We start from the raw sequence: 13493 nt of genomic DNA, 5'->3' as shown, positions 1-13493 counted from the left end.
TGATTATTTTTCTTTGATTTACCCCATTATTATAACCCTTAGCCCGTGGCCAAATATTTCCCTTCCACCCTTGAGAGAATGAAACTTTTATCTTCATCTTTTCCGTAAGAAGAGTTTTATGGAGTTGTGCTACGAAAAAAGCAGCTAGTGTTACAAATGTTCAAGTGTGGAGGTCTTGAAAGTTTGGATTAAAATTATCTTGCTATATCCAAAAGAAGTCCAAAGACAATGAAAAGAATGAGAAAAAAAAAAAGATTGAAAGTTTTTGAGTTTGGATCCCCACTTTACCAACGAGTTGCTAAGTTCTTAAAAGAAATTTGCTCCTTGGAATTATGATTATCTGATCCCTTCCAAATTTTGAAAAGTTTAGATAAATTGTGACATTCTCTCTTTTTGATTAATTTTTCCATACCACTTCTTTGTTAGCCATCACCCGTAGCCCCATTACAAGCTAAATAAAGTCCTATTTGATCTTAGCATGCATTCTTAGATTTGATCTAGTGGAGTATGAAAGGCAAGCCTAAGGGATCTCATTCATGAACCGTATCTTGCATAATCTCAACTGAGTATTTGTGCACATTTGATCCTCACATGCTTTAAATTCTTGGTGCTTGGTTATTGGCTTGGAAATGGGTCTCTTATGTGCCAAACTAATTTGATTCTTGAAGCTTGTTGTTTTGTAGCAAGTGGGTTGGTGGTTTGAAAGGTTGTGCAAGAGAGAGCATGAGTAATTTGTACGTTTTGACTTGTGATTTTAGTCCTTAGTTTTGCTTGAGGACAAGCAAAAGCTTAAGTGTGAGGGGGTGATGTTATCACATCTGTGCTTGTTTTTATGGTTATTTTGAATCATCACAGTAATTAAGCTCTTTAACTTTGCTTATTTAATACATGTTTTCCTTGCTATTATCATTTAATTATGGTTCGCACTTGTTTTGAATATTTTACGGTGTTTGTTAGTGTTTTTGAACCATTTTATGTCAAAGATATGACCAAGGGGAGTTCAAGGATGAGTTTGGAGCAATTTTGGATGAGTTCGGGGCCCAGTGGACTCGATGTGTCGAGCCAAGGGCTCGACACGTCGAAATTTTCCAGTAGCTAACTAATTCGCGCACAGGAAGTCTCGACGCGTCGGGAAAATTCTCGACGCGTCGAATATGCGTCTGTTTCTGGGATAAAAACAGACGCTTAAAGTGGCGCAGCTGGGCAAAATTCAATACAAGCGCGAGATCTCTTTTCTTAATATCAATTGTGCGGATTTCAAGGCTCATATCTCCATATTAAAAGTTAGCAATTCAAGGAATCTTCCAAATTCTAAATATCATTAAAGACGATAATTTATTTATTTAAATATAGGAATTAGAATTTGAGTCCAATTTGGTACAAGATTCCTATTTCATCTCAACTTTGTACCCACTATAAAATCCCTCCTTCCTCAACCCTAATAAGGGGAGACCGGACACAGAGAGAATTCAGAGATTCTTGGAGACAAGAAGGAGAGAAATCAAGAGCCACAAGTTGTCTTGGAAAGCAAGAAGAATACTAGGGAGATTTGGGAAAATCGTCTGGTTAATTCTTGTACTCTTTTGATGAGTTGTAATTCTTTATTTATATTTGCTATGTATAATTTAGTCATGCTTGGCTAAATTCTTTAGAGATTCTTGGATAAAAGTGTTTATGAACCTATGTGTCTGAGCTCTCAGTTTCTTTAAAATATTATTATTTGGGTTTAATACTTGTGTTGCAATCGTGATAATATTGTTTGATGCTTGTAATTAATGGCCATAGTTACTAGCTTCATAGCCATGTTTGTGTCACCAATGGGAGTTGGGGCATAAATTAGGGCACACACGATTGCACCTAATGGTTGGTCCTTGGGAAAGGGGAACTTATTAGGGGAAGTTTATTCTAGACTATTGCTCATCGGGAGATGGTAGTAATTAGGAATAATTGAATGCTGATCTTTGATCTTATTGGGTGTTTAAGCCATGGGAGTGGAAATTCACTAGGAATAGAGATTACGGGAGTAATTCGATTCCACTTTGCATTCCCACACAAATCTTAATTCCAAACTAAATATTGCAAACGATAATTAGCACTAGGTGATTAAATACTTGAATCCCGTGAATCTCAACTTCTCTCTAATTGTTTTCAAAATCCTGAACCTCTGTTTTATTTTATTTATTTTATGCCAATCAATCATCTAAGTAATTGTTAGGATTAGCTCTAATGAATAAGTTAGTAACTAGTGCTTGATACAACCACTTCCCTGTGGATCGATAACTCGTATTCCGAGAATTATTTGTTTGCAAATATACTACGCATCAAATTGGCGCCGTTGCCGGGGAGGTGGTGTTTCCAGTATTAACATTAGTGAAATCTTTATTCTAGGAGACTAGTCCATTTTTATTTTTATTTTATTTTATTTTGTTTTGCTAACCCATAACAAGTTCATTGTTTTGAGTGTGATTTAGTTTATGGATAGATATGCATTCCAAGGAACCATGCCACCATTTTACCCTCCTTCTCAAGGTTATGAGATGAGTTGGAATATGAATCGAGAATATGGAGGAATGGAACAACAATTCCCTTTCTCAAATTTTGCCAACTCTAGTCAAGGATATTATCAAGAAAGTTCATATCAAACATCACAACCCCAATGGTGCTCATTTTGTGGTGGGAATCACTTTTTGGAAAATTGTTACATGCTCAACCCCACCAACCATATCCATCAACAATCTACTCAAGGATTTTGTGCCAACATGAGTCAAGCTACTTATCAAAGATGCACACCACATACTCCACAACCCTCACAGTGCATGATATGTGGTGGATCTCATGAGGCGGGAAATTGCTTTATCATGGATCCCAATTACAAGTATCAAGGGCGAGCTCAAGAGTTGCCGTACCAAGAGTTTCAACAAGATTGTCAATTACTTGACCAAATAATTGAGATGAAGTCCAAAGAGACCAAGTTAATGCAATTGTGCTCGAAATATCTGGAGTTACAAGATCACATGAATGCTCAACTTGATCGCATGAATGCTCGACTCGATCACATGATAGCTCGACAGCAAGATTTGACAATTCAAGAGCCACTTCAAGATTCATTTAATGGAGAGGTTCTAGAAGAGTTTCTCTTGCCAAATGAAGGTCATGAAGTTGAGAGAAATAAAAAGGATGATGAGGATCTTAGAGAGGGAGATGAAGAAATATTTGATAAATGCATTGAGATGGAGATACCAAGCTGGGTGGAAAATGTAGAGTTGCAAGGTAATGATGGCAAGGAACATATGGAGGTTGACGGTTGTTCGGCCATTTGAGCAGCATTTCGAGCTTCATGAACATCATCATCTTTGGCCTTCATTTCGAACTCATATGCTTTTAGATCACTAAATAATTTGTCTGTTGACAACATTCTTAGATCTCGGTGATCGCGCATAGCCGTAACCTTCATATCCCATGCAGATGGTAAGCCTCGTAGGATTTTGAGATTAATTTATTTTTGGCTAATATTTTTGCCAAGATCACTAATCTCTCCAAGAACTTTGATCATTCGAGCTTCCATGTCTGCAACACTTTCATTTGAGAGCATTTTGAAATCTTCAAACTTCTTCATGGCGATTGTGAGCTTATTGTCCTTTTCTTGTTCATCTCCTTCGCCAATCTTGATGAGAGTTTCCCATATTTCTTTTGCAGTAGCACACTTTCGGATCTTCGGAAATATTGTATCATCTACGGCTTTGAATAGAATATCCTTGGCAATATTGTCAAGATTATTCCGCGTTCCATCGTCCGATGTCCATTCCGGTTTTGGCTTTTGTACGTGCTGTGGAGCATCTGGAGATAGGACAAATGCCGTATTGACTTTTAATATTTCGATAGGGCCAGTGGAAATAACTTCCCACATTTCATCGTGTAAAGCCGATAAGTGTACCTGCATACGAACTTTCCAATCATCAAATTTATCAAGAGAGAATAATAGATTTTGAGCTAAATCTTTCTTCATCATCATCACGAGAGATATGAAAGATTAATCCAATTCACACACTTTGTAGAATGGATCAGCCTAGCAGTCAAAAACAGTTAACCCAGTTGGGCAACGTGTTTTAATACCAAAGGTTGGTACAAACTGACTCAAATAGGCTACAGGCTCTGATACCAATTGTTGGTATCAGTTAGTGACAAATTCTGACTCGGATAGGCACCTGCTCTGATACCAATTGTTGGTCCCAAAAGAGGTAGGGTGAAAGTCTAGAGGGGGGGTGAATAGACTTTCAAACTTTTTCGCACAGCACAACAATTGCTAAGACAGAGATAAACCAAAACTCTTAACTAGATTGTTAGAATATGGTGCACAGCGGAAATAAATAAACATAAAGTGTGTGTGAGATTGTGTGAGCAGTATATCTTCGTGAGAGCGAATATGTAAAGAGCAGTATGTAAAGAAAGCAGTAAAGAACACAAGACAATTATAGTGGTTCGCGAGGTGGTGTAATCCTCCTACTCCACTTGCTCTTTTCTCCAAGAGCCAATTCACTATATCTACCACTCCTTGGTTCCAAGATACAATGAATTTCCGTGATCTAGTGCTTTGATCACAAAGCCCGCACTAATCACGCCCAGTGACACCACACTGTTGCTTCGGGTTTCACGTCGCCGCGCTACTATCCCAGGATTTCACGACTCCGCGTTACTTTCCCCCCGTCTTCCACACTCCGGTAGAAACGTATCCCGTGATCTGGTGCTTTCATCACCAAGCCCACACCAATCACGCCCAGTGCCTCCGACACTGCTGCTTCGGATCTCACAGCTCCGTGTGACAATCCAGGATTTCACAGCTCCATGCTACTTTCCTCCCTTCTCTTGTTTTGCTCCAAAACAAGTGTTGTCTTGCTTCCAACTTCTGAGACTCTGTAGATGATCTTCAATGATGCGCAGGTCTCTTTGATGAAGATAAACACTCTGGAATGATTTCTCTTGACAGCTCTGAGTGTTTTCTCTCTTTGAATATATCAAGTAAAGCACTTGATATTTATGCTCTGTTTTGCTCTGTTTAAGAACTCTCAGAATATTTCTCTTTTGAAGCTCTCTGAGTTCTTTTCTCACACTTGAAGATTTTAGCTCTTAGAATTTTAGCTCTCTGCTCGTATATTTTTCTCTGCTCCGTTAATTCTTCAAGTCTTCATATCTTCATCATTTTATAGCTGGTAATGAGAATCTGTCCGTTGGAAAGAGACGCTCTCATTTTTGAAATCTTGTTTCTTTTGTCAGAGATCTTATCTTATCTTCTGCAAAAATGTCAGAAGGAGATAAGCTAGCCGTTTGATGGAGTTTCATCTCCATGTAAATGAGCTCCCAAACTTCATATGATATTCCTCTGTTTTAACGTTGAGTGAAAATATCTGGGTCTCAGTTTTGGTGTAGAATGGCTTCTCTGATTAGCTCTGAAGTGGTCTTTGTATCTTTGGGATTTAAAAATAATCTTTATTTTAATCCCATACTAGTTAGACTAGTATTTTCCTTGTGAGAATATTTTTCACTGTAAGTTCTGCTTCATCTTCTTCATTCTCACGTCTGGGTGTTCTCTGACTTCAAACTGGCTTTGAACTTCCATCCAATTTGAATTTCTTCTTTGTAATTGACACCCAATTTCAATTGGCTTGTAATTGGCACCCAATTTGAATTTCTCCATTGTAATTGGCTCCCAATTGACTTTGACTTGCAATTGGCTCCCAACTGCTCCTGGTGCTTTCAATTGCTTCCCAATTTGAATTGTTGACTTTGACTTTGAAATTGGCTCCCAGACTTCTCCTGGTATTTGAATTTCATTTCAATCCAATTTGATCTCCATGTCTTCTTTGAATCTCCTGGTATTTGAATTTCATTTCAATTCAATTTGATCTCCATGTCTTCTTTGAATCGGTTGCATTGGCTCCCATATTGAATCGATTTCCATGTGAAACTTGCTCCCAATTTCAATTGATTTCAATTTCTCAGAAACTGAACTGGCTCCCAATTTCAATTGCTTCGAACTAGCTCCCAATTTTAATTTCTATGAAATCGGCTCCCAATTCCTTTGAATTGGCTCTCGAACTAGCTCCCAATTTTAATTTCTATGAAATCGGCTCCCAATTCCTTTGAATTGGCTCCCAAGTGCAATTGGATCTCAATTGCCAGCTCCCAATTTCAATTTCTATGAAATCGGCTCCCAAGTGCAATTGCATCTCAATTGCCACCCAAGTGAAATTGCTTCCCAATTTCCTCTTGTAATTGGCGCCCATAGCTTAATCTAGCGCCCAATTCCATCAGATTAATTTAATCTGACTTCTCAAATTTTACCTTGTAAAATTATTGATGGTGAGTTTCGAACTTGAGCCATTTCAGATAATATATCAAGCATCATCCACTTCGTCCGCACAGCTTTTGATTAAATCTCCAATCACATTTGATGTACTTCTTTCTTTCCATAGATGCTTGATCTCCAAGTCAATTTCATGCATTCTTCCAATATTAATTTTCTTCACGAAAATTCTTCTGGGATATCTTCTTTGAGTAGTAGCGACGTGAATATTCTATCATTCATCTTCTTCTTCAATTTGCCATTTTCTCCAGAAAAATTCTTGATTTTCGGCTTTATATCTTCTTCTTCTATTTTCATCCATTTTCCTCTGTTTTTCTCTTTTCATAATTAAATAATTTCCCGATCACGGTCTAAGACTCTACTATACCTAGAAATAAAATGGGGGGATCTACAAATACAAATTTGGCATATCAAAACCATTACACTTTATTCCTAACACACAAGGAGAACGGTCAGCTTCTTGGAACTCACCACTACTCGCCAATGGAGGGGTGAACGCGCCGGTACCTACATCGAAAGGTGGAGGGAACTATGCCTGAATTGCAAAGAAAGAATATCCCAAAGTTCTGCAATTGAGATGTGCATCCAAGGAATGCACTTTGAACTCTCCTATATCCTACAAGGGATTAAGCCAAAGTCCTTTGAGGAGTTATCCAGTCGTGCTCACGACATGGAATTGAGTATCGAAGCCAGCGGAGGGCTCAACATATTGAACTTGCCTAGCTCCTCCAATGCACCTGGAAAACAAGAAGTTAAAAAGTGGAACAAACCTTTTCCAAAGCAGGAAAAGAAAGAAGTGATGAATGTGAAGGCTACTCCCATGACAGTCTTCACTAAGGCAACTGAAAGGCCTAGATCAAGATCATTTTCTGGCCCGTCAAGGGGTGGTAGAAGGCCGACAATTGAAGAAAGGCAGGAGAAGACTTATCCTTTCATGGATTCCGATGTATCTCCCATGTTTGATGAGCTACTCAAACTTAGGCTCATTGAGTTGCCTGAAATGAAACGTCCCGAGGAAGCTTCAAGGGTGGATGATCCACACTATTGCAAGTATCATCGTCTTCTTGGTCATCCAATTGAGAAGTGTTTTATCTTCAAAGATAAAGTAATGGCACTGGGCAGAGATGGAAAAATCGAGCTTGCCGATGCCAAAGCGAGCTCAAATCAAATCTCGATTACACCCGGACGGTTCGCTCCGCTGTGTACTAAAAAGGAAGATGGAAAACAACGGAAGCGTCCACTCCCCTTCATTGTTAAGCACGCTGTCGGTCAAAGTTCAGAACCGCAGCGGAATGATAACGCATCCGAAGGTAAATGGGTGATTGTCACTCATAGAAAGAAGAAATTCAAGCCCGTGAAGCATCAAAAGCACATAGTGAAAAGTTGGGTTGAGAAAACCTCAAAAAGTACCCATGCCCGCAAGTCAAAGACGAAGGGCCATGTCAAACAGCCACGTGCACCAGTTCCTTTGGCTCAATATATGCCAAAGGGATTTGATCTTCAAGGGGCCGGCACTTCTAGCTCTTGCTTAAATACAAATGACAAGACAGAGGATGAGGAAGTGCTAATGCATAAGGCTACTTCCTATTCCACAGAAATTACCTTCAAGGATGAAGACTTGTTACTTGGAGGCACGCCACACAATCGTCCATTGTTTGTTGAAGGCTATACCCGTGGGCAAAGGCTTAAAAGAATTATGGTTGATCAAGGCTCAGCTGTCAACATCCTATCCCTCCGAGCTGTGAAGGACCTTGGTATATCTACAGATGAGCTTGCCCAAAGTCGTCTAATGATACAAGGCTTCAATCAAGGAGGGCAAAGAGCAATCGCCATCATCAGACTTGACTTGAGAATTGGAAGTATGAGTTCAGGTGTCCTCTGCCATGTCATAGATGCAAGGACATCTTATAACTTGTTACTTGGAAGGCCATGGATACACGAAAATGGGGTGGTACCCTCATCTTGGCATCAATGCCTCATGTTTGAAAAGAACGGCGTAGTTGAAAAGGTTGTCGCCGATGAAAGCCCTTTCACAGAAGCTGAGTCTTATTTTGCAGACGCAAAGTTCTACATTAAAAGGCAAGTTATTGTTGAAGATATTGAGGAAAGCCATGACGATCCACCTTCCCAATCAAAGTCAAAGGGAAAACAAGTTGTAGGGGGAGATCAGCATAACACGAAACTCATCTTCCCGCTTGCAAGGATTGATACACTCAAAGCAAATGCAGCAAAATTATCTGAAGATAAAGGTGGTGATAAAGTGGGCCAAACATTCCCCGCCAAGCGTACCGAGGGTTTCGACCCTAACGCTTATAAGCTTCTAGCCAAGGTTGGCTATAACTCCAATGAGCCACAGAAGTTGGGAAAGCTTATCCCAGAAGCCGGTGGTAAAGGCAAAGCAAATCACCAAGAACCTCAAACGCGCAAAGGGTTGGGCTATGTTCCCCCTAAACCAGTGCGAATTCTTATAAACAGGGCAACAAGTAACTGTATCTCCGCGGAGGGAAGCGAGTATGATCCAAAACTCACTCCTACCAATGGTAATGGGCAAGACAAAAAGAAGTCAGTCTTCGACCGAATTGGTAAGGCAGACTCTCGATGTCCAGTCTTTGATAGGCTGGGGTCAAGTCCTAAAGCCCTAAAGAGAAAGTCGATGCATGATCGACTTGGAGCTGTCCAAGTTATTAGAGACAGTGCTAATGTTCCTGCTGAAGTGGAACCTCCAAAAAGGCTCAGAAGCATGATTCCTTCTCGTATGAGACGAGAAACATATATTCATGTTACATGCGGTGAAGTATTGAATGTCCAACCGAAGACCATTGTACACACTCGAGTACATAAAGAGGAAAATGAGGAAAGCGTAGGCTCAAGTGATGACGTACCACCAACCACTCAGGGAGAGGTGGCATCGTCGTTCCATATCACATTGTGTGATGAGACCCCGATTGAGGGAGAAGATGCGGAAGATGCACCCCATGAGTTAGAAGAAGGGGTACGAGCCGCAGTGGATGAATTAAAAGAAGTTGATCTGGGAACCCCTGAAAATCCTCGTCCTATCTTCATTAGCGCACTCCTATCCGATGAAGATGAAGAAATCTATGTCACATTGCTGAAAGAATATATTGATGTCTTTGCATGGACATACAAGGAGATGTCAGGGTTAGACCCAAAGGTAACTGTGCACCGCTTAGCAGTGAAGAAGGGGTGTTGCCCGGTTAAGCAAGCTCAACGACGCTTCTGCCCCGAGCTCATTCCCTCGATTGAAACAGAAGTTAATAAGCTTATTGAGGCTGGCTTCATTCGTGAAGTTAAATATCCAACCTGGATATCCAGTATTGTGCCCGTGCGCAAGAAAAATGGCCAGATCCGCGTCTGCGTAGATTTTCGGGACCTCAATGTGGCATGCCCGAAAGATGACTTCCCGCTTCCTATCACGGAGTTAATGATAGATGCCGTGACTGGGTATGAGATCCTGTCATTCATGGATGGCTCCTCCGGTTACAATCAAATCCGCATGGCGCCGGAAGATGAAGACTTAACTGCATTCCGAACGCCAAAAGGCATCTACTGCTATAAAGTAATGCCCTTTGGTTTGAAAAATGCAGGTGCTACATACCAAAGGGCTATGCAGAAAATATTTGATGATATGCTCCATAAAATGGTCGAATGCTACGTAGATGACCTGGTTGTGATGTCGAAATTGCGCACAAATCACTTGGTGCATTTAAGGCAAGTCTTCGACCGCCTACGAAAGTTTCAACTGAAAATGAACCCCCTGAAATGTGCTTTTGGGGTTGCTGCTGGAAAGTTCCTCGGGTTTACTGTTCGACACAGGGGCATCGAGATTGAACAAGCAAAGATTGACGCCATAATGAAGATGCCTGAACCAAGAAACCTTCATGAGCTTAAAAGCTTACAAGGGAAGTTGGCTTACATCCGAAGGTTCATATCAAACCTAGCAGGAAGATGTCAACCTTTTAGTCGGTTGATGAAAAAGGGCATCCCATTCATGTGGGATGAGGCATGCAAGAACGCATTTGAGAGTATCAAGTCATACTTGATGAAGCCGCCTGTGCTAACCGCTCCTGTTCACGGTCGCCCACTAATCCTCTATATCTCCGCCCAAGACAGTTCTGTGGGCGCCTTGCTTGCTCAGGAAAATGACAAGGGGAAGGAGAATGCTCTGTACTATCTCAGCAGAATGATGACCCCGAACGAGTTAAAGTACTCCCCAATTGAAAAGCTATGTTTGGCACTTGTGCTCTCTATCAAAAAACTTAAGCACTACTTCGAGGCTCATACCATCCGGCTTGTTTCCAAAGCGAACCCGGTGAAATATGTTATGGCAAAGGTCGTTCTCTCCGACCGCCTCGCAAGGTGGTACTTATTGTTCCAACAGTTTGAAATTGTATATGTGCCGCAAAAGTCTGTCAAGGGACAAGCCTTGGCCGATTTCCTAGCAGACCACCCGATACCTGCTGAATGGGAGTTGTCTGACGATTTGCCTGATGAAGATGTGCTTGTCATTGAAATCCTACCCCCATGGAAGATGTACTTTGATGGAGCTTCGCATAGAGAAGGGGCAGGTGCTGGAGTTGTCTTCGTCACTCCAGAATGCGAGGTGTTGCCATATTCATTCACCTTGACCGAGCAATGTTCAAACAACGTTGCTGAGTATCAAGCATTGATACTCGGGCTCGAAATAGCGGCTAACATGAAGCAACTGAGAATTAACATTTATGGAGATTCAACGTTGATCATAAACCAAGTGTTGGGTCTATATGAAGTGAAAAAGGCGGAGTTAGTCCCATATAACAACTATGCAAAGATACTAATGCAATGGTTGGGGGACGTCACAATTGAACATGTACCGAGGAAGGAAAACAAGCAAGCTGGCGCCTTAGCTGCATTGGCTTCAACTATTACTCATCCTGCAGCCCGAGTGCGGGTATGTCAAAAGTGGGTAGTTCCACCAATCTTCAATGAAGACGGCTCAGTTGATGAAATTGTTGAACTCCCTACTGCCTCAGTGTATGATATTGGCAAAGACGACTGGAGGCAATCGCTAATGGACTACCTCACTGACGGAAAGTTACCCGAAGATCCACGTAAGAGGGTGGATATAAGGCGTCGAGCTCCTCGCTTCATCTACTATAAAGAGACGTTGTATCGTCGTTCATTTGAAGGAGTCTTTCTCCGATGTTTAGGGGAAGAGGAAGCTTTACAAGCTATGCAAGAAGCTCATTCTGGGGTTTGCGGTGCACATCAATCCGGTCCCAAGTTGCACTTCCACATAAAGCGAATGGGATATTATTGGCATGCAATGGTAAAGGATTGCATAGACTATGCTCGAAGATGCCAAGCTTGTCAATATCATGCAAACTTTATCCATCAACCACCAGAACCTCTGCACCCAACAGTTGCATCTTGGCCATTTGATGCTTGGGGACTTGATGTGGTTGGCCCAATTACGCCTAAGTCATCTGCAGGGCATGCCTACATATTAGCTGCCACCGATTACTTTTCAAAATGGGCTGAAGCCGTGGCATTGAAGGAGGTGAAGAAAGAAAATGTTGCAGACTTTCTCCGTATCCACATCGTCTATCGATTTGGTATCTCGCGATATATCTTAACAGATAACGGGAAGCCATTTGACAACAAGTTGATGGACAAGATCTGCAAGCTTTTTGACTTTAAGCAGCGAAACTCATCAGCTTACTATGCAGCTGCAAATGGGCTTGCTGAAGCTTTTAACAAAACCCTATGCAATTTGTTGAAGAAAGTGGTCTCAAAATCGAAAAGGGACTGGCATGACAGAATGGAAGAAGCTTTGTGGGCGTATAGAACCACATATCGCACACCAACTCAAAGCACTCCATATTCTTTGGTGTATGGTGTGGAAGCGGTCTGGCCTCTAGAGCGCCAAATACCTTCCTTAAGGTTGGCTATACAGGAGGGTCTTACTGACGAAGAGAATGCTAAGCTACGCTTGGCTGAGTTAGAAGCCTTGGATGAAAAACGTCTGCAAGCGCAACAAAGCTTGGAGTGCTATCAAGCTCGTATGTCTAGAGCTTTTAACAAAAGGGTAAGGACCCGTTCCTTTCAAATTGGGGACAAAGTCCTAGCTGTTCGCAGGCCCATCATCGTCACGAGAAAAACCGGTCACAAGTTCACTTCAAGGTGGGATGGTCCCTACGTGATTTTAGAAGTTTACACCGGTGGGGCTTACAAGCTGATTAGTGAAGATGGTTTGAAGATCGGTCCAACTAATGGAAGGTTCCTAAAGCTTTACCACCCTTAAACTTGGGGTGTCAACACAAGTCATGAAGATCTGATGAATGACTCATCCACCAAAAATGCAGCACGTGGTTAAACTGCTAATGCATCTCGCTTTGTCTATGGGTGGGCTCAAATCATAGACGCTCCTGGCCCGCATGAGTCTAAACTGTGAACGGCTCTACTCAAAAAAAAAAAAATTGAACTACGTTTGACTTGATCTCCTTCATAGGAGTACGTAGGCAGCTTAGAAATCAAACTATCTAAGTTCAGTCATAACAAAAACAAATTCAATTCATGTTGCAAGAGTGGTGTATCATGACAATCACTCAACAAACCAAAGCAAAGATGTACAAGTTATTGCTAAAGGATAATGAGAAGCAGTCAATTATCAAGAATTGGGAAAAGAAACAACACAGTCTTGCAACCAAAAGAGAAACGACTAAAGGAAAAACAACATCAGGCGATGAAAAACCCACGGTTAAACATGTTAATTACCTCTACATGTCTCTAAGCTCATCTCCGCCTTGTTCAAGCTCTCTTCATCTTAGCGTTGGTTGAATTTCCGGTAGCCTCAGCGATACTAACGGCAGGCAGTCACATGCATTTTGACTAGCCAGTTGATGGGGGCAAACCCTTTATGAAATTTTAAAGGGAGGTAGCTAAAAGATATTCCTTGATATGAGTCAAAACTGTCTCATATCCTCCAAGACTCCTTGACATGAGTTGAAACTGTCGCAAATCCTTCAAGACTCCCTGGCACGAGTCGAAACTGACTCATAGCTGCCTCCAAGAAGGCATGATGCATACTGAGTGCGACCTCAGTCCCTTCGTGGTATCCCTTGATGAAATTGAA

At 41.4% G+C, this 13493-nt stretch overlaps 1 protein-coding gene across 1 annotated transcript; it reads left to right on the top strand.

The window, feature by feature from the left end:
• Nucleotides 1-10349: 10349 nt before the first annotated feature.
• Nucleotides 10350-12662, top strand: LOC109163566. Its single transcript, XM_019312316.1, has one exon. The coding sequence runs from the start codon at nucleotides 10350-10352 to the stop codon at nucleotides 12660-12662; it is 2313 nt and encodes a 770-aa protein (XP_019167861.1).
• Nucleotides 12663-13493: the final 831 nt, after the last annotated feature.

The sequence above is a fragment of the Ipomoea nil genome, unplaced genomic scaffold (assembly GCF_001879475.1).
Source record: "Ipomoea nil cultivar Tokyo-kokei standard unplaced genomic scaffold, Asagao_1.1 scaffold3030, whole genome shotgun sequence".
Classification (NCBI taxonomy): Eukaryota; Viridiplantae; Streptophyta; class Magnoliopsida; order Solanales; family Convolvulaceae; genus Ipomoea; species Ipomoea nil.
This window is presented reverse-complemented; position numbering and strand designations above follow the sequence as displayed.